The sequence below is a fragment of the Cottoperca gobio genome, chromosome 9 (genome assembly GCF_900634415.1).
Source record: "Cottoperca gobio chromosome 9, fCotGob3.1, whole genome shotgun sequence".
NCBI classification, from domain to species: Eukaryota; Metazoa; Chordata; class Actinopteri; order Perciformes; family Bovichtidae; genus Cottoperca; species Cottoperca gobio.
This window is the reverse complement of record NC_041363.1, coordinates 3,143,463-3,164,553: the sequence shown is the minus strand read 5'-3', so window position 1 is coordinate 3,164,553 and position 21,091 is coordinate 3,143,463. Positions and strand designations below refer to the sequence as shown.

Sequence of the window (21,091 nt, the reverse complement as noted above, 5' to 3'; positions counted from 1 at the left end):
AGTTACTTTTTTAATTCTATTGTCTTCAGTTTGATACTGTATGAAGTCACTCAGCGTGCTTGTGTGAGGTCGTTGTCTTGATGCGTGTTGTATTATTGCTTCAGCACAGGAAGGTTTGGACTGCATTCATGTCATCAACAAGTTATAACCCTCACTCACAGGAATACCAAATAAGGCGGAAATAATAAGGTGGAAAAGGGCAGCGGGATCATATTCTCCATTAGGCTGGTTTCGACAGGGCTTCTCAGCATTCCAGGCCTGGCTTTGCCCGCCTCCCGTGCTTCTTTGGAAATTTGTCTGGCAGCAAACATGCTTTGAAAGGTTCTTATCTCCTATCTGGGCAGGAGCTCCATTCACCAAGATAACAAACCCCATCTTATCTCGCTGTGTTCGTTAATGTCACAGCTTAAGGGGCTTGTTCTTCCACTTGCAATGGGGCTTGCAGAGCGGATTGTTTGCAGATTAGTCAACACAGGCCTCTGGAGGTCTTGGAGCACGTTCAAAATGCTTCTCTTGTCCCACAGACGTTCTTGTATGCGCACATTGGCGTGTTGGCTGCCTCCTGCTTTCCTGTGTCAAATGGCAGGAGTACCACACAATGGTTAGTAGGCATCATTACACACGGTGAGATCTACAGTCTATCAGACAAGCCAGTCGTGCAAGCCAAAACAAAAATGTGTATGATAGCCTCCCAAGGCTAACTATGTTCTTAGATGTTTTGAGGATGGCATGTTGGTTTTTGTGTTGCTGATTTTGCAAAGAGCCTTAATCAGCAATACATTCTTATTGGAGCTTACCAACCTCACAAAACATTTAGTCTGCAACATTTTATGTGTTTTGTCCAGTCGGTGTGGCCAGATTCATGATCATCCCTTTGTGACACAAGAGACCAGGCAGAGCTCCATTGACTTCAGCCATCTGGCTATCACACACAACCCTTGGCTACACAGTGGCTCACTCAGCGATTGATTGGGGTGTTGAAGGCCAGCTATTTAACACATCAGAACAACAAGTACTGCTATCAAGCTGGCCCTTCTCATGCCTCGTTTCTGTGCCGCCCAAGAATGTCTCTTATCTCTTCCCTTCTGCTTGTTGGTTTAAGCCAGACAACATATGCCCACATTCCCCCTGTAATACACCGTTGTGCTTTTGGTGCAACCCTGACAGTCAGACAGTTTGCAAGTGAGATCTGATGGGGGATATAAGCCATGTGTTGGTTGGTACGAAGTGGGCATTTAAAAAAATAAAATCTGCTTCCATATTGCAGCCTCTGGGAGGCATCTTCCTCCCTCCATGCTCTCCTGTTGTTGCACCAAAAGACTGACAGATGAAAATAAATCACTGCGTTCCATACCATTAAATCCCGCTCGCTCACCTGATTACATTCTTATTAGTGCCTCCATTCTTCTCCCATTATTGTTGCTTGTAGTAAAACAGGCCTGATAATGTGCACTCACTCACTAGATGCACAACCTGCTCATTCCCATCTCTGAGTCTTTGTTGTCGGCAAATGGTTTTTAAATGAAAAGTGTGAGTGCGGTGTAATTATAATTCTGGGGGTATTATGAAATCAAATATCACAATGGATGTAATTTTATTTGCTTGTAATCTCTCTCACCCAGGCTAATAGGCATTTTCAAAGGGCACGCTCGGGGGGGTTTAAACGGCGGACCATCTCTACACAGAATGGCTGCTCTGCTCTCTTGCTCCCCGGCTCTGTTCTTTTGTCTTTGATATGCAGGCAAAGAGCTTGACAGCCTGGGAGACGTGGGAGATTTGTCGGCCTGTGATCTCCATGCCTCTCTGACAAATGAACGCCTTTGGCAGAGCTGCTGGAGGTACGGCTTCTCTGCCCTGCTGGAATCCTGATGAGACTACTCTGGAGCTGCTGGTAATGATGTCAGGGCACAGGACCAAACTGCTGCCAGAAATGACCTTTAATCTGCACACATGCAGGTCATTTGGCTTGCGATGACTCAAAATTGCACATACACCTCCGTGCTATTACATCTAGTATGTTTTTCAGTGAGATGTTACAAAAATGGACCGAAACACACAATTTATATTAGTAGCAATGCATTAAATTCACTAATTCATTATTCAATCATCGATGCTGCTTGTTACGGCACTGGCAAATAGTTTACATTTAATATTTCCCAACAATCAGTGATTGCTGATCTTTCATCTGTTTTCATATTTGACTAGTGGGCTAATTTAATATGCAATCACCATCCAGTCAGTCTTCATTACTTTGGACTCAACTGCTCCACCAAGCACACAATTGCTCGACATTGATTTTGCAGATTATTTCAGTGCATGTAATTCCTCATACAGTGTAAAGATCTCTCCTTTGCTGCATATGTGCAAAGTAAGATGTTAACACGTTATGACCTAAACATTTGGATCCCCTGAGGATGAATGTTCTCATTTCTGCCCCACAATGAGCAGGAAATAGCTGATATTGATTCTGGACTTTGTGATTCCACACAGAGGAATCTCAAAGCCCACTCAGTGCAATCCAACATGGTTGCCTTTGATTTCAGCTTCTCGGCTTCAAGGGGGCTGAGTAATGATTCATAGGAAGAACAAGCACTACCCCTTGTGGCTCAGTTGGCCCAGTGCAGCATGGGTAAATGGCACCTCCAGCTGCTTCTGGGCCCCTCCTGATAAGTTAACCTTGTGATAACATGCTAATGCCTGATTAATGTTGCCGTAATTAGACACAGCTTTTCACACTCAGTTAAGAGGACATCCTCCAGCAATTAGCCCGAGCCGGAGAGAGATAATTTTAGAGAGCACAGCGGAATCACGTTCCTCAGCTCGCCTGCATTCCCACTTGGCAACATTAAGGTTTATTTTCTCATTATTTCATTTAATTACTCGTTTGATGTTTTATACAGCTGCCACAAGTAATCTTTGATCCAATTAGGAAATGCTGATTGACAGCGTGGGTGTGGGATTCAATACTCAACATTTAATTTGCCGTTGTGACCTTATCAGGAGGATCTGCAGAGGATTCTGTGTTCAACATTGAATGCCAACTAAAGATATAATAATTTCCCATAAGAATATATACTGCATGGATGGCACACCTTTGTGTGGAGGCGTAGGCATGTGTGTGTCTGTAGGTATGAGTGTGTTTGAAGGCAGCATGTGTTAGCGTTCTCCTCGCCAGACATCTAACAATGAGGAATGAACGCATTAGTGAGGAGAGGCCCCTGTATTCACCAGCCTCCACACTGCCCATTAATAATGCACTGCCAGGGAATAGATGGGGCTTTGCGGGGATTAGTCCTCCATTAAGGACTCGCTTGCTATTTCTATTAGAGACATGTTGGTCTTTCTTAAACAAGAAAGATCATCCCACTTGCAATTGGACTATAAAATCCTATATCAAAATTGTCAGTGGTCCCACGAAGCAAGCTGTGCAAAACCTTTTCAATGTGAACAGTGTGATCCACCACATATGTGGACATGCATTAATCTGAAACAGAAAGAGTTGTTGTGTTGAGCAGGTTGAGCTTCACTGTGAGAGTGAATAAAAACAGTAACGCTTCAGCTAAACGAGCTGAAACTCACCATGAAGCTTTGTGAATCTGTACTTCTCTGAGTCATAGTGTTTTAATACATTGTCATTGTAAAATGTTAGTCCCTTTAAATAATTGTATGTTTGTAAATGAAGCACTATGAGGAAAAACAGGATAAGTAAAGAAACTAAACTAGTATTTTAAAATGAAGATATGTAAACATTATGGATCTCTCACGATGTTGGTTACAGTATAAGAAATGTATATGTTATGTAATATCTTAATCTATATGAACAACTAGTACTTACATCTGTCAGACAAATGTAGTGGAGTAAAAAGTTCAATATTTTCCTCAGTAGATATTGAGCTGTGATTTGTGTGTGCTGTTACGTCCCGCTTGTGTACATGACTTAAGTGGTGTGTGAATACCAGTAATCTAATACAGATACATGATCTGGATATGAACAGAGAAGGAGCTACAAACAGACACAAATGACATCCAAAGTGGAGCACTCAGAGACGCTGAATGGACGGCGTGTGATAAAGCGTCTGCCTCGCTGTGCTGAAAGCTAAAACCTTTCTGTCGATGCACAAAGTCTTCGGGGTGATGATGTAAAGTCAGTGATGTGATATCACACACTGAGATAATGAACGACTACAACATATTATGATGGAGATCCTTTCGATGGCGTATGTATCTACTCGATGAAGCCGGTGAAGATGTTTATTTGATCATTTAATCACTTTTATTTGATCCCCTCCGTTTTACACTTATATTTATATTTAAATGAAACGTTTTAGTGGCCTTTGATTATTCCTACATACAAAAGACAAAGAACAAAGAAGGTGAAGTTTACTTTCATGCCAGTTTCTCTGTTGAAGTCTGAGAGGAATTTGATTAACAACGAGGTCAAGAGCAGGAGAGACCAGAGGGACCCTGTTGTGTTTGAGGAGAAGCAGCCATCGTATGCGAGCATGTGCTGCGGCCTCTCGGGGGGGAAAGTCATTCATCTGTGGCTCGAGGTCTTCTTTCTCTTTCTCAAAACTTTGTTGACACAATTTGAAAAATGCAAATTGTACAAATATAAAGTTGAAATGATATTCCCTAATATCATTCATAATACATTAATCAAAGTGTAAATTAACCTAATGTTGTGATTTTAGTTACATAGTTATGCAATGAAGACATTTATATTTTAGAAGTAGGAGCAAGAACAGCGACTAATGCTTTATTGATAACAGCCTCAAGGGGTTAGAACTGAATAATGATTTGATATTTATTGGAAACTTACTGAGCCGGCGCATCATCGCATGAGGAGAGGCGACCACGTGAACCCTCACCCATCCACAACCAGCAACACCTGCTACCTCCACACGCACACGCACACTCACACCAGGCTTCCTCCAAGCTCCCCATGCACGTACACGTGTTTATTCCTGAATATTATTAGTGATTGTGAAATAAAACTAACATAAACTTCAAAACTTACTTTCCCCTCAATTCCCTCGAATTAGCAACACAACTGCAATTTGCCTGATGACTTTTTCCAGAGCAACTTGTGCCAAAGATTAAAGGGCAGCTTTCCACAGCAACTTCTCTTCACCTCCTTTATACGTGGAGACGAGGCTCCAGCAGCAGATAGCTTCAGACAGGGAACGTCACTAAAGCCTTTATCTGGGCCACTCTGGAGTCCAACAGCAGCGGGCAAAAAGTGTTCGTAATTTACACTCTTATATTTTGAAAAGGTAATCCACAGACTGTATGAGCATTTACTAAATTCTACCTACAGTATAGTAACTTTAAAATAACTATAACTGGTTTCATTTTCTTGACTTAAAATACATTTTAATTTTACATTCTAATTTTCATATATATATATATATATATCATATATATATATATTATATATATATATCATATATATATATATGCATACATACATATATACATATATATATATATACATATGTATAGCACATTAATCCAGAACTAAAATAATCATAAATTGCAGTACTTTATACAAAATAGTTTGGTTTTTTTAAATGGCTCCACCTCAATTAACTACAACAGTAAAATCCTACTTTTACATTATAATTAGTAAAACTAATCTAATGATAGTCACAGGAGCCATTTGTCTGTATTGAACACTTTTAATACTTCTTTCCTGATTATACTTCATACTTGTACTTAACACTTTCATTGCAGGTGTATATGTATTTGCACAGTGTGGTATTAGGATCTGAATACTTCCTCTACCACATGGTACAATAGTAGTAATGTGTGCATGCATTTAATGTGCATGACATTGTGTGTTGTGTTCTGCACACACACAGATATACACACACCCAAACAGCCCCTCCTCCATCAGCTGGTGACGGTTTATGGTGTCAACGCTGAGCCTGGCAGGAAGTGCATCTTGTGTGTAAACTGGAATATGAGGAGAAGAAGCTGTTGTATTCAGAGCTACTGGGACAACACACTCATCTTTAGACGGTAAAGTAACACTTTCAGACACGATATAAGTGTGACTTCACGGGGGGGTGTCTGGTTGTTGGAGACTGCTCCCGATTGTTCTGTTAACAGTGTGGCTGCTAATGTTAGCAGTCGCGTTAGCTTCGTGTTATTGTTGAACGAAGTTGTGTGTGTTCACGTTATGTGTGATGGTGTCCCACAGCTTCTGGATTATGACACATTTTGTCAACTTGATTGTTGATGATTGAAATAACTTTACGTTTGTCCAGCTTGTTTTACAATAAAATCAGCTAATAACGCTACAAGCTAGTAAGCTCAGAAGAGTCAAGCTAGGTCTCGTTAGCAGATGGGTTTCTTGCCAAAACTTCATGAGGAACTCTTTCAGTTTAATGAAGCCTTGTTATTCGTCAAAGTGCACCTCCTTCCTAATGTTGCTTATAATCTTTTATGAATTAACAATGTTCACTTGGGAATTCGGCATACATAAAACATGACATATCCACTAAACATAACTCAAATTCAAACCCACAACTGGCTGCTCATGCAAAGGTTTGTGATGTGTTTTGGCTTAAGAGAACCATGGGAATTAACAACTAAAAAGTTCCTTAAGTTGAAATCTTATTGAAAAAAAAGTGCAAACTTGAACCCCTTGATGAATGCCGAAATGAAGAATGAATGCGTGGATTCATCCTAAAAAAAAAAGATATACTTTTTTTATAAGGGTATGTCTCCTGAGAACTTGAGTGTCTTTAAATGTCAGATTTCTTAACCTAATTTGGCATCTGGAATCAGAACCCACCTGGCTGCCAATGAATAGTTCTAGTTTTTTAGTATAAATGTAATGTTACTGACTTAATAAATGTATCAGCAGGTTTTGATTTCACTTGCACACAGATAGTTAATTTCACTTTCTCTATACTACCACGTGCCTAATAGTCTTTGAGAAGTTAAACCTTTCCATATTTGTGTACTCATCATTTCTTGTAGACAACACATTGTGAGATGGAGAGTTATCAAAGAGGACGACCATGGGGAAAGCTAGTCAAAGTGGACTCCAGTGAAACTGTCCTGCTGTTCAACAGGGAATGTACAGTTGGCAGAAAAAAAGGTACGTAGTTCATTTCTATATGTGTGTATTATGGAATGGATTTTTCTTCGCCTTAAATCTTATGTCTTAAAACTTTGTTAACATCTTTTACCCTGCTTTTTAAAAAGCTCTAAATGTGGTGATGCCTCTTAACAAAAGGTAGTCCTGTCTGTAGCTTAGACGTTGCTGTCAGTGTCTGGAGCCTTTAAAAAAACCTCCCCCTTGAAAACACAAAGCGTTCTTTAGTGCACCAAACTTAGACAGCCTCTTGTGACGATAACAAAAGGCGTCCATTCAGAACATGTGTGCAGAATATTAAGTAGATTTTTTTTGTATTGGTTTTTGCTTAAGAAAAGATTAAGTCTGTATTTCTCCCTGTGTCTGCTTTGTTGTCAAGAGCTTTTGGGGGTCTACTTTTTTGCAATGCAAAGCGACTAGCCTTAATTGGTTAGCTTATGTCTGGACAATTACAGTTTTTAAAAATTATTATTTTTTAAATTATTTTTTTATGTCCATTCAACACAGTTTCAGGTGAATCTGGTAGTATGAGGTTGAATCAAAGATAGGCTGAAGATATAGAAATAAATCAACATGAAAACTTGTGTTATACTCTCAAACAGATGCATGTAATACCTAATATACTGTCACATTCACTGAGTAGGTTCTGTCTTAGAGATCCAAAGTAATCTGTATTATTATTATGTCTACTATGTTTCATCGTGATGTTTTATTATTTTATTGCCAGGATGTTATCTGTCCTTCCCAGCCAACAAACTGGTCTCAGGGGAGCACTGCAAGATTGTGCAAGATGAAAGCTCAGGGCTGGTGTGGCTGGAAGACATGAGGTACTGGATATTAAATAAAAACAAAACATATGTCGAACAAAAGATAAATGTGAAAGAAAGATTATGCTTGAGATGTTCAAGTTATGTATGAATTGATACTGGTCCTTTTTCCATCAGAAAGCAAAGGCACAGAAGCTTTTTAAACTGTACAATGACACGTCCATTGTGTGTTTGTCTGCAGCACTAACGGCACGGTGATCAACCTGTCCAAACTGGTCAAGAAGCAAACTCACATGCTGCAGAACGGCGATGTCATCTACTTTGTATACAGGAAAAGTGACCCGGGACAAAGTGAGTTGCTCATTTACTAAACCATTAAAATAATGTTTAGTATGGATTTATGTGAACATATTCTCTCGTCACCCTGCAGACATCGCGTATGTTTACCACTCAATCAAATCGGAGCAGGCGATTTCACATCACGGTTATGGTAAGTAGCCATGTACTCCCCCACAACTCCTGACAAGCATGTTTAGTCCATCGCTGTATTGGTGACTCACTACTAACCCCCACCCTGTGTCTAAACTACAGACATGGAGAGGGTCGCCCACAGTCCTGCTCCACCTTCAGAGATGCCACTCTCTGTGGAGCCTGTAATGCTCACAAAGGCTCCTCATGATCCAACTCAGGAGGAGCCTCAGCCCTCCACCTCCACGTCCCACTTCTGCATTAGGAGCCCCACCACTTCTGGTACCGTGGCAACCACCGCCTGTCCTGCCTCTGGTAGGTTCTCTGAAAACACACGGCTGGCGAGGGGCGATCTTCTAACAAGCACTTTTTAAATGTTATTACAGGAGCCCCGAGAGAGGCAAGTGTGAAAAAAACTCTGTCGTCGTTGTTTGCACTGTTTGCACTGTTAGCACTGTTAGCACTGTTAGCACTGTTAGCACTGTTAGAGCTGTTAGCACTGTTAGCACTGTTAGAGCTGTTAGCACTGTTAGAGCTGTTAGCACTGTTAGCACTGTTAGCACTGTTAGCACTGTTAGCACTGTTTGCACTGTTTGCACTGTTTGCACTGTTAACACTGTTAGCACTGTTTGCACTGTTTGCACTGTTAACACTGTTAGCACTGTTTGCACTGTTTGCACTGTTAACACTGTTAGCACTGTTTGCACTGTTTGCACTGTTAACACTGTTAACACTGTTAGCACTGTTTGCACTGTTAGCTATGTTAGCTATTAGCTGCCGGTTCAGCCCCCGCCGTGGTAAGAACTGTGTGGAAGCAATCCCTCTGCACTGAATTCTGTATTTTAGCACCTTTTTTTAAGAACTCACAACAATCTTTTTCTCTCTTGCCTGTCTTGTCTGTTATTAGTAACTACAATATAATCTGCGTTAGATTAACCCACGCTAACGTAGAGGGGGGGGGGGTTGAAATGGCACAAGAAGTAGATTTACTCGGATCACAGTGATCGATAGAAGACAGCTGATCAATACAGAACTTTAAGCTCTTCAGCCAGTCTGCTCCCATCTCCCACTGCGACAAACTGAGCCACTTCTCTCCACTTTCCAAACCTTGAAAAACTCCGAAGGTTGTTTTTGTAATTCACCGGGCATCAGGACATGCAGCGGTGACTAATTACCCGCGAAATGACGTGTGATGGATGGAATTAAGATCAGTCACTCGCGACAGTCTCGTGCTCCATGTACTTACAAGACGATGGGAGTTGGTGTCCTTTGTTGTGTGTTGCAGCACTTCTGCTCTTCTTTTTCTGAAGGTAATGTTATCAAACCCAGGTGTGTTTTCCCTCCATCTTCTCAGGCCAAGCTGAAGATGCTGCCCCCGCGCAGGAGAGAGATGTGGACGACATGGAGCCAGAAAGCAAAAGGAGAAAAACTGATGACTGTAAGAGTTGTACTTTAAAATGCACCTGGTTTTCTTTGATTCCACCACCTTTTTAGATGTTCAGCCCTATTCTCCAAGCAGTGCTCTGACTGTTGAGGGTGTTCCTGTGCAGAGCGCTCAGAGCTCAGGTGGGAAGGTGATGCATTGTGGTTTTGGGGTTAGACTTTGTCCTGTAACTGGATATTTTTGGAAAAGCATCTGTTTCTAGTGCAACATCCTCCATCTGCCACATTGGAGATTTAATCAACAAGAGCAAACTGAAAGCCCGAAGCAAATCCACAGAAATGACTAAATAATGCTTGAAATGCAAATGAACTATGTTAATTAAACACTCCCCAGCCAGCAAATCATTTTAAATCAGCTTCATGAAACAATTCAATGTGCTTAAAAGCAGGAAGGTCAGAAGGCAGCAGCACTGTTAAATGTGCAGCGTCTGATCGGAGCGCAGTGCCGTTACGCACAGACGTCCACTGAGGTTACCGTCATTAAAGCTCCTGCAAATGACAAGAGGCGGCGACAGAATACTTTTGTATCCTGCCTGTTCGTGCATGAAACACTGGATTACTGGGACTCATTGATCCTGTGCTACAGGACCTCCTTTCCAACCTTTCTTTTTGGAAACACTTTTATCATTTCAGATACAATGTAACCATTAATGTGATTAAGATTAAGACTGAAAGATCCAGAAAAGATGTGATTTCTTGAACGCTGATGTCGTCATGCTTCACTGTGATTGGCACAGTTGTTTCGGAGCTGCTGCTTATACATGAACCAAAATATCCAGTGCACATGGAGACATCCACACGGTCTACCTACCACTTTACACTTCATAAAGCGGGGGCCCTGTGTGCTTAACGTAGAGCTTTACTTACTCTTGTTCCAACCCCACAATCTTCTTTTCAACCTCAAGCCCGGCCTGGAAAGTGTTTGTGAGCCAAACCAGACAACTGCCCAGTGCAGCCTGTAACGTACGGTTATTGTGCTTACAGATCAAGCTTATGCTTTGGACTTGCCACACACCTCCAGCACGGAAGTGGTCGGATCAACTAAGGGAAGTGTTTTGTCCAAACCACCAGCGGAAGGGTCTAAGAGGGACAAGATGGAGGAGAGCCTGACGTGTGTTATTTGCCAGGACCTACTGCATGACTGTGTCAGGTGAGATCTCAAGCACCCTGCACGCACATCCAAGATCGGGGGCTTTAGCCCTACTTTGTGGTCTTGTAAGGCACTTTGCATACATGAAGCATGTCATGCCAACAGATTGCTTGTGACTCCATGTGTCTGGTTTGTGCTTTAGTTTGCAGCCTTGCATGCATGTCTTCTGCGCGGCCTGCTACTCGGGCTGGATGGAGCGTTCATCTCTCTGCCCCACCTGCCGCTGCCCCGTGGAGAGGATTCGTAAGAACCACATCCTCAACAACCTGGTGGAGGCCTACCTCATCCAGCACCCAGGTGTGCATCTTTTAACCATGACACATTATTGTATTCAAAATGCCAGCACCTGTTATCACCTTCAGCTGAGCAGGTTGTAAGTGGACGTAAAGAGAACAAGCATTTTAAAATGTGGCTTCTACCAAAGCTGACATGATGGAGATTCAGACGAGAGAGAAAGAACACACAACGTATACAGTACATTTATGTTTGTGTGTCTCTTTCTGTCCCACAGAAAAGTGCCGCAGTGATGAAGACCTGAAGAGCATGGACAGCCGTAACAAGATCACTCAGGACATGTTGCAGCCAAAGGTTGAGCGCTGTCTCTCAGACGAGGAGGGCAGTTCAGATTACCTCTTTGAGCTCTCTGACAACGACAGTGACTCCTCAGACATCAGGTAAGCTCTGGTTTCTATTTCTAATGTATATTCTTTTACTCTTAGTCAACACAAACTTAAAACATTCTCTAAAGTCTCACTTCTCTGCTTGTGTAGTGAAAAAGTTCTTCGTGTGAATATTAGTCTTTGTGTTGTCTCCAGTCAGCCTCTGGTGATGTGCAGACAGTGTCCGGGCTACAGGAGGGAGGTCAGTCAGGTGCTGTTTGCTACAGGCTCCAACTACTGGCTCCCTGGTCTGCCAGCTCCACCACCACCTTTAACGCCACCACCCAAACCAGCAACTGAGGAGGGGTCTGCAAAGCCCACAGGGGAGCAGCCTTCAACATCCGCTGACATGCTCTCAGGTGATCATGGGTGTAGAGTGAATCTGTTAAACTCAATGCAGCATTCTGTTAGAATCCTAATAAGGTAGATTTACAGTTTGTACAACTGTGAAGACCCTCCTGCCTTCCTGTCTGCAGCTCCTCAGGAGTACCGCTGCGCCCCCCAGGGCTGCCATCTCATCTGCACCTGCTGCCTGCAGCCGATGCCAGACAGACGGGCCGAGCTGAACAGTGAGCAGGTTATTGCTCAACAATGTGAGTGTTTCCTGTTCGTCCCTCTGCAGAGATGTTTATATACAGTAGAAGTCACATTCACAGTAGATATAAGCCAGTCAGTGCTGGGACACCTTAAATCAGTGCTTTAATCTCACAGTTTTGTTTCTTTTATTAATATTTTGGTCTATAAAATGTCAGAATAGCGAAGGTGAAGTCTTTAAATGTTTAGTTTGCTCAGTAAACACCAGAGATATTCAGTTTAATAAGATAAACGCAGACACATGTCCATATGTTTGAGAGAAAACAGCATTTTCTGACATCTTTGCATGAGAAATGACTTAAACAGTTAATCGATGCATCGCTGCAGCTCTATCGTGCAGTACACTTATAACCAACTGATTATTTAAAGTACAAGTTTGCCACTTGTACAAACCCAATTATACACCTCGTGCTGTATGCATGATGTGCTGTGTGTTGGCAGGCGTGCTGTGCCAGCGACCCTTCTGTCACATGTACTGGGGCTGCCAGAGGATTGGCTGTCAGGGCTGTCTGGCTCGGTTCAGTGGTATGTATCTGTTGTGCACTGTCGAAGGTCGTAGGCTTCGGCCAGTCTGGGGGTTTATTTTGGCTGATGATAACATACCTTTTTAATTGAAGGGGCTGATCCCTGAACAGTGTCCAAATGTTGTTGTTGATTTTGGCAGATTGTAAAACTAATGAATCATATTCCTGCATATTTGTGTGAAAGGTCACAGCAGAATAAATCATGGCAGTAAAGCATGTACACATGGGGTTCTATAAATGCAGTCCATTTACCATGATGTAATAACAAGACACAGTGTTGCACTAAAAGCTTCATTCACAGTCGGCCGTGTAGTCGGGGGACTCAAAAGAAACGTCTTTAGCCACGCTCAGGCGGTGAAACCTGCAACCCTTAAACAAATAAAAGCTTTCTGTGGTAAACACTGTAACGTTTGGAAGCCCCAAAAGATGAATGGGTAAATATTTAAATGTGATTTAGTTGAGGTCCCTGCTGTGTTGCATGTAAGGAGAGAATACTGCTGGAACTTACGGATGTTTCATGTGTCTAAATGTTTCACCGTCCAAATCCAGCATCTCTCTTTTGTTACAGAACTCAATCTGATGGACAAATGTCTGGATGGTGTGCTGAACAACAATAACTATGAATCAGAGATCCTGCAGGTAAGAGGCTAACGATACATGTTGTAGATGAGAAGGCATTACGTGTTCAGCTCAGCCGTGTAGAGCTGGCTCTTTATCATCTGGGAGGCAACGCGTCCCAAAGTGTTTGCATTCACGATGATCTAAAACACTTTGGATCTATGTTCCCACCTAACGGCTTCCGCTTCTCGAAGATAAATAAGACCTCCAGGTTACTTAATGACAATTTAATCAGCCGAAGTTCATACAAGCAAACAGTAGAGTCCGTGCGAAGAGTGTGAGATGCTTGAAATGCACCTAGTCTCATATTGGATGCTGTTTGTGTGTTTCCATCCTTCCACCAGAACTTCCTGTCCTCCAGAGGCAAGTCCTGGAGAGATCTGCTCCAGGAGTCTTTGCAGGCTTTAGGGCAGGGTAACTACTATCTGTCAGGTGAGCCTTCAGATCAAAACCAAACACACCAAACACTGTCGTGTAAAGGGAGAAAGAGTGGTAATATCCTACACTTATTGATTGTCAGATTGTCGCATCGCTCCAAACGCCATCCTGTGCTTCTGCTGCGGCCTGCGAGCATTCAAGGAGCTGGCCTACAAGTACAGACAGAACATCCCTTCACCTGAACTGCCAGGTCAGACGTTTTTAAATGCAACAACTGTGAGAGAAAAGGAGTTTCACTTAAACGTTAAAGTGACACACATGAAACCCTTTCTGTGATGTTCTCTCCCCAGCTGCTGTAACCGCTCGCCCCGACTGTTACTGGGGACGCAACTGTCGTACGCAGGTGAAGGCACATCATGCAACGTAAGTCTTTTTACATTCAAAGCACCACTGAAACCCGTTGTGTCAAAGACATCTACTGATCCTAGCATGCTAACAGCTAGCTGCCCTCCGTCCAGTCTTGCAATACCACTTGTTCCTCTAGAGGTGATAGTGAGTCAGTGTAGCTGCAGTCTGCCTCAGTACAGAGAGAAGAAGTTACAGCCATGTTCCGTGTCTGTGTTATAGTCTCTGCCCACCTCTCTCCCCCCCGGCCGGCTGCTCTCCTCTCTGCGCTGCCTGCGGGAACACGAGACGAGTATTTGGGTGGTTCTTCTCGTTTCTACCACTTTGAATTCAGTCCAATAAACAAAGTAACGTAACGTTACACGGACTGCAGCGAACAGATGATCCACGTGAAGATTAGAAGACTCACAGGTTCAGCAGTTTGGTAGAGTTAGGGTTTTGTTGCCCTGCAGACTGACTGACAGGCGTTACACAGGAGGAAATGCAACACACAACATAAAGAAGGAATCAGAATACAATGAATAAGCCAAACTACTACAACTAATATATAAATTAGATTGTATGGACCCAGTTTAGAGGTGAAATACGGATCAGAATGACACATTAAACCTTTCAAACAGACACGTCAGAGATGTGAGACACTGCCTGGTGCTTGTTGTTCACTTATTTAACCACTAGAGGGAGTGCTTGTATAAAGTTGGTCCCACAGTTCCTCCTGTTCGTGTCATTTCATCTCTTTAGTTTTGTGCTTTTGCTTAATCTGTGCCTTTTCTCTTTTTCTTTTCATTTCAGGAAATTTAACCACATATGTGAGCAGACGCGTTTCAAGAGCTGAAGGAGCAGAGTGGTTTGTTTCTCCTCCTCAAGTGTCAAATCGGAACATCTCGTAGACACGATCTTGTTTTGTCTTGTCCATTGTAGCTAACTGCCTTTTCTTTAGAAGTTATGCAATAATCTAATGCAGAAATTACAATCAGTGTCCATTTACAATAGTGACCGGTGTCAGACTGGACACGGGGCTGTGTGACATCATGCTATGCACAATGACATTAAAGCTCAATGTTTAAACTGTGGGGGCATTTATCAGCAGCCGCCATTTAAATTCAGATCAGCTGTTTCTACCAGGTAACCCGGCACCAACTGTTAGTCATTGATTTGTTGTTTGTTAACATTCTTCCTGTTCTGTCCTCCAGCCTATGTGACACAAATGTTTTTCTTTAACTCGGATTAAGAGTGAGTGAGGCAATCTGTGTGGATTAAGGCCATTTACTGTATGTACGCTTGCACATGTTGGTCAGCATGTTTTTTTATTATGTCTTCTCCAGCCTTGGCTTAAAGAGGCTTAAAACACCCGCTGTACATTTACTTTTTTTAATTGTGATTATATTTTCTGAGTTAAGAATCCAGGGTTTCCTACACAATGCTGATGAAAACATTAAGAGTGATACTCGTATTACCATGTTGGCCCGAGACACAAACCAAGAACGTCTCGCCTTGGAGGGGCTTGTTCTGGTGTTGCCAGACGAGGGCAAAAAGCCACGTCGAAACCCCTCATACATACTAGGGTAGATTTATAATCCCATGTGATATTTGCAGAGGATTGGGAAGGGGATCAATGTGTTGTAACGCCGTCGGAGGTTACGGGGCCTCTTTTGTATGCTTTGCTCTGGATAATCATCTCCAAGGTGATTAATGTCGTGTAAAAGGGACGCTTTCTCCGAGACCGAGTGAGTAAGCTGCGATGAAATGCAGCTACTCCGTGTAGACTCTTGAGAGGGGGAAGCATAGGTTGCTCTCCCAAGGAAAGCAGCAATGGTTGAATATGCTGCAGGGATGTTGCTTCTAGTGGGGTGGAGTTTTTCACATGCAGAGATTGACGGCTGCAGAAACCAATTAGAGAATTGTGCCAATACAAACACAACAGTGTCATGTGTGTTTCCATTCCAGATGTTCTGGCTCACCTTGCAAGAATAATGAAAGGAGATTATTCAGATGGAGTCTTCTCTGTTTGTGTAGATTGCCTTCCTCAGGTACACAACGCTGCAGGTTTGTCCTTTTACTTCCAGGTGAACTGTGACATGTCACGTTGAGTCTGATGACCTCTCATTTATGACTATCATTACCCAAGTGTCAAAGTCCCCATCATGCAAACACGCACAGTTTGCATTGATGTCTACTGTAAAAAAAAAAGAAATAAGAAATCAGCCTTTTGTTTAGTTAAATAAAAACATTAGTTTGGAGAGTCTTGTACGTTGGAATACGAGGACAAAGTAACGGTTTAGATTTTCTTTAGGAGAATAAGAGTCGGAACTGTTACAAGCGTAGGCCTTACGTTGGTTTAGAAGAACACACACTAAAGTGTTTTCTAAATGTGTTTTATATTGTACAACTATGAGGATATTTGCACATAACTCATCTCACACCAGTAGAAAGGCTCACGGTTATGATGTGAACCGGAGCCGTCGGCATCCTGCCTCATAATATCTGACGTGTGATCGGATGAAGAGTTTCATTCCAAAGTTCGATGTACGTCGTCGGGAGGAAAAATCCAACTTGACATACTCGATAGTTTAGTAAAGAGTCTGCTGAATATGATGCAGTGTTTGTTGTGTTGGAATGTCGCTCTTCATCGCTTCATTGCAAATGTTGGTGGTAAAATGGGCTTGTGAATAAGCACTCTCCTGGCCTCTGCCTGAGCAGTTAAATTGCGGTTGCAAGGCGCTTTAGGTGTTTCTTGTTTTTGTTTTTTTTTACCCCCTCAGCCACGGTGGGTCCACACTGGCATTCCTTAGCGGCTCAGGCCCTCAGCACAAGCCCGACAGGGAATAATTAAAATTCAGCCACTCTATCGGAGATCTGGGCACTGTAAGCCAACAACAGTCTCAAGCCGCTCCAATCAGGAATTGGTAATAAAGAGGCTTTGGAGGAGTGCTTTGCAGCCTCCCTGGGGTGGGGTGTGGGAGGGCATGTTGTATACTAAGGCAAATATTGACTCACTTTGTGTGCAAAAGTCTGGACCAGGCTGCGCAGCAGTATGGAAGAGGCAGGTTTCATTCTACCTCATCACATCTCCCCGGACTACGGGAGACTGAACAGGCATCACATTCACATCAGTACAACGCTGGACACCTCCCTCTACGGGAGGAACGTCCTCACTGATGCCCGCAAACGTTGTATGCAATGCAATATGAACAGTTAGTCAAAACCTATAATCGACTTGTAGTTAAATCACTTTAGAGTAGCACTAGGCACAGACACAAGAAATGTGTGAGGACTTGTGTTTGACATGTTTTATAAATGTATGTTGTATTAGCAATGCTAAACTTGTCTTTGGATCTGATTTGCCCATTTATCTTAACAAAATAAAAGACTGATAGCGGTCTGTGGAAACTCACTTGTTTTTGCCAATACCCTTTTTTTGTACACACACACACACACACTTACGCTGGAATGTTTCTGTGTGTTCCTTAAACCTCATGACATTGTTTATGGCATACTATAAGTTACTGACATTTGTTGTGGAATAATCTGACACTTCTAATGTCGTACTGTACTAAACGAGACATCTCGGGAATGCCTGGAGGGAAGTTCATAACATCTGGCACAAACATCCACGTGGACTAAAGGATGAACTGATTACAATTTGGTGGTCAAAGTTCACAAAACACGTTTCTGAGCACTCGGTCAGCGAGGCGACACATCCAGTGACTGAGGCCGACGTGTGAGAGGGTTTTAAATGTGTCAAAGCTGCTGTCCCAGCCGGTACCTCATCTCCGGTCCTTAAGACCTGCTGCAGTCAGCTGTCGGTGTTTGTATGGACATGTTGTAACGTGTCTGTGATTCCTACAGGCTTTAAGAAAACCCTTCTTGTGCCTGTAAACAGAATCCACCTGTATCCTGTGTGAATGACCTGCTGCTTTAACCTCAGTATTAACGACATCGTAACATGTTAGCCGACCTTAATCTGCTGCAGTTTGCTTATTGGTCAAATAGATGTGTGAAAGATGCTGCATGACTGCATACTGTTAAAACATCTGGAAGGGTGTCAGGGTGTCGATGGGCGGCTGTGGCTCAGCAGGTAGAGCTGATGTGCACCTTGTATGGCAGACACTGACTCTGGATCAATGCTACATAAATACCATTTATTAATCGATTATAGTAACACTATCGAAAGTTGAAGCTTGAAGTCCTTGATCTTTGTAATTCCATCTGCATGAGACAGATTCAGGACGTTACATTATTTAATAGCATGCTATATTATGAATTGTTTTAATGGCATACTATTCTGACATTTCTATGCCTCCACGTTGGCGACAGGCCGAAGGCACATTCTCATGAATGTAATATCTCGGGAATTTCATAACATGTGGCACAAACATCCACTTGGACTAAAGGATGAATGATTAGAAGTTGGTGGTCAAAGATCATAAAACATGTTTTTGGGTCATAACTCAAGAATTAATTTGCTGAACTAAGTGCTGACATTTTGGAAACTTTAAACTTGACTTGCAAACAACTGCAAAGGCAACACATCTAGTTGTGACATACTGTACTATGCACTATGATTTATGGCATTACGGCACCTCCAGCGCACACAAACTGAGAAGACATCTTTGCGTCTGCATTTCCTGAAGTGTGGGGCGTACACATCCAACACATGGACAGCTGCTGGATCAGGAGTTTCCTGCTCTTTGACGGCTCGCATCAGAAAAAGGACACGACATGTGAATGACATAGCCTTTATTAAAACTTTACATTAATTCATAACTCATTTTAAATACTATTGTGATTTCTAGTTCTCTTTATACTACATATTAGTACTCTATATGCGTTTACTTTATTTTGATTTCCCTTTTATAATCCAGTATAAGCCTCAACAGTACAGTCAGCACACTGTTGCAACATTTATATTAATGTGCGTTCTACGTGCTCTGCAGAACACTTCTGGGTAATAAGTCATTGTATAAGCTTGTGTTGAAAGTAATAACCACATTAAGGAGAAAGCAGAAGCTGGCTCAACATGAATGAGCTACTGAAAGCAAAGTGCAATGGTTGGAGTATTAGAACTCACTGAATAGCATCAAACCGGTTCTAAGGTGCTCCTACGAGTTGAGGGGTTCTGGAGTACTCAATAAGAAAATACTTTTTTGATCATGTTTGCAATCAATAATGATTTTTTTTAGACATATTGCCACAGCAGTCATTGCCTTGGCACAGTAAGCAGCATAATATTCCATCTTTGTACAAACACAATTTATAAAAATAGAAAACAACTAGAGTGAGAAGACAGGCTACAGTATATGTAGTTATCATGTTGTAAAAGTAGGTTATATATGTTTCACAAAGTGGCACTAACAGAGTTCAGAGATGCGGACGTGGCCCACCAGAGTCCCTGCTCTTGTCACCAACGTAAAGCCCGTCTGATCACATGTGGTTGATCACACTGCACAGCACTGTGGACTGACTGAAAGACGGCTGGCTGTCATTGACTGTGCCGGACTCGCTCATGGTGGCGAGTGTGTTGGAAGGGAGTGCACCAACTCCTCCTGACACCTGGCTTCCCCATGGCCTCCACTCTGGTCTGGCCCTTTGGGAGCTGAGGCTGGCAGGCCCATTCCCCTCATATGTCCCCTTGACCAATCCATTCAGCACGGCGGAGGTCTGCTCCAGGTGCTCAGCTGAGACCAGAGGCTGCCGGTCCTCCTCCTCAGAGATGGCAAACACCGGCACGCTGATGTGGTCAGCCTCGCCTTGGAACTCGCACCTCTTTGCGGCCTGGCCGCTCTCGATCTGACTCTGGGTGGAGGACGAAGAGACAGAGCTTGGCTCTGAGGGGGATCCCTGGGCATGAGGAACCCCGGATGCCTTTGTTGGGTCTGCCGTCCCAGAAAGCAAGCCAAAGCAAGGCCCAGTGAAGCGCGAGCGCCGCAAGTTGCTGATGGAGTTGAGGCGCCGCTGCCTCTGGGCGGGCTGTGAAAGCGGGTAGGAGGCATTGCTGATGGATGAGTCAGAGATGGTGCTGTTGTCTGCCTTAGCGTCCAGTTGAACATCGGAGAAGACAATCCTGCCGTGGTCCCCTTTGCAGTCAGCTACCAAACTGGATGGAGTCTGCAACGATATGAGACATATGAGACAAGTCAGAGAGCCAGCATGCACAATATCAGCACCAGGTATGATGCAGCTTTTTTTAATGTCACAAATTACATCCGTGCTTTTCATGTTATGACAAGTAAAAGTATCTGCAGTGATGAAAAAGGCCTGTTTTATATAAACTAACCATACTCATCTCCAACACAAGAAAACACCAGAGCATTATTAACCGTGAGTAGCCTTCACCAAGACCTACACAAGTAGAAACATGTTTCCTTCCTCTTGGTTACTCCTTCTTATACTTTGGAAACAAGCAGGGCTGTCCAAGACTAAAGAAATTCATAGTCGACACTTTTAAAAAAATCGACAGATGTGTAAAAGTCATTCAGCATGAAAAAAAGCATTAAAGAAAATAGGTTGAAGAAATCGTAGCTGACAAAAACCAAAACGACCAATTAGTCGACTAAGAGGGGAAACCCTAGTAACAAATGAAATGACAGTAATTAACTGAATCTAACCCTGACCACTCCTCGTTAACCTCACGTGCCATAAGGGGGCCTGTGTGTGAACACATCAAAAGGTTCTTGTACTGACGCTGTCCACCAGCTTGGTGAAGGGACTGTTGGAGTTCCAGCTGCACCACTTCTTGTGCAGCTGCGGCAGAGGAGGGAGGAAGTCCTGGAAGGTGCGTACGCTCCACGCTCTCGGTCTGGCACAGCCACCGCTGCCGTCCTTGGAGGACCTGGTGCCGTTTGGTGAGGTGGAGTCTGGTGAGTGCCAGTCACCTGCAGGGCTGGGACCCGTGTCACTGTGCCGCAGAAACCTCTCCCGCTGCTAAGAGACAGATACATTATTTGTATTTTAGATTAATCTGCCAGTAGAACATTGTG

At 43.0% G+C, this 21,091-nt stretch overlaps 2 protein-coding genes across 5 annotated transcripts in view; one reads left to right on the top strand and one right to left on the bottom strand.

Moving 5' to 3' along the window:
- Positions 1 to 5,893: 5,893 nt before the first annotated feature.
- chfr (checkpoint with forkhead and ring finger domains, E3 ubiquitin protein ligase) lies at positions 5,894 to 17,505 on the top strand. Of its 2 annotated transcripts, none has more exons than XM_029440478.1 (18): positions 5,894 to 6,021; positions 6,988 to 7,108; positions 7,854 to 7,932; positions 8,114 to 8,223; positions 8,303 to 8,362; positions 8,464 to 8,655; positions 9,695 to 9,778; positions 10,768 to 10,933; positions 11,076 to 11,230; positions 11,445 to 11,607; positions 11,749 to 11,951; positions 12,069 to 12,185; positions 12,628 to 12,711; positions 13,279 to 13,349; positions 13,673 to 13,760; positions 13,849 to 13,956; positions 14,057 to 14,129; positions 14,904 to 17,505. In XM_029440478.1, exons 2-18 carry the CDS (start codon positions 7,003 to 7,005, stop codon positions 14,944 to 14,946), a joined length of 1,902 nt encoding a protein of 633 aa, XP_029296338.1. In that variant the 5' UTR covers positions 5,894 to 6,021; positions 6,988 to 7,002; the 3' UTR covers positions 14,947 to 17,505. The 2 variants fall into 2 exon arrangements, with proteins under 2 accessions (XP_029296338.1, XP_029296337.1); XM_029440477.1 differs by having other exon boundaries at positions 7,833 to 7,932.
- A 1,331-nt stretch (positions 17,506 to 18,836) lies between these two features.
- Positions 18,837 to 21,091, bottom strand: part of LOC115012973 (uncharacterized) — a 21,975-nt gene continuing 19,720 nt past the window's right edge. For 2 of the 3 annotated variants that reach the window (XM_029438872.1, XM_029438870.1), the window contains exons 6-7: positions 20,796 to 21,035; positions 18,837 to 20,219 (exon numbers count right to left, since the gene is read on the bottom strand). In XM_029438872.1, coding sequence (XP_029294732.1) covers positions 19,536 to 20,219; positions 20,796 to 21,035 — 924 coding nt within the window. In that variant the 3' untranslated portion in view covers positions 18,837 to 19,535. The remainder of the gene's footprint in view (positions 20,220 to 20,795; positions 21,036 to 21,091) is intronic. The other variant, XM_029438871.1, reaches the window with a different exon arrangement.

What these genes read in the sequence shown, in the direction of transcription:
- chfr (XM_029440477.1), top strand. Translation starts at nt 7,003, where the DNA reads ATGGAGAGTTATCAAAGAGGACGACCATGGGGAAAGCTAGTCAAAGTG. An exon ending in AGTGACTCCTCAGACATCAG is followed by an intron (nt 11,608 to 11,748) that starts GTAAGCTCTGGT and finishes TGTTGTCTCCAG; the next exon opens with TCAGCCTCTGGTGATGTGCA. An exon ending in ATGAATCAGAGATCCTGCAG is followed by an intron (nt 13,350 to 13,672) that starts GTAAGAGGCTAA and finishes TCCTTCCACCAG; the next exon opens with AACTTCCTGTCCTCCAGAGG.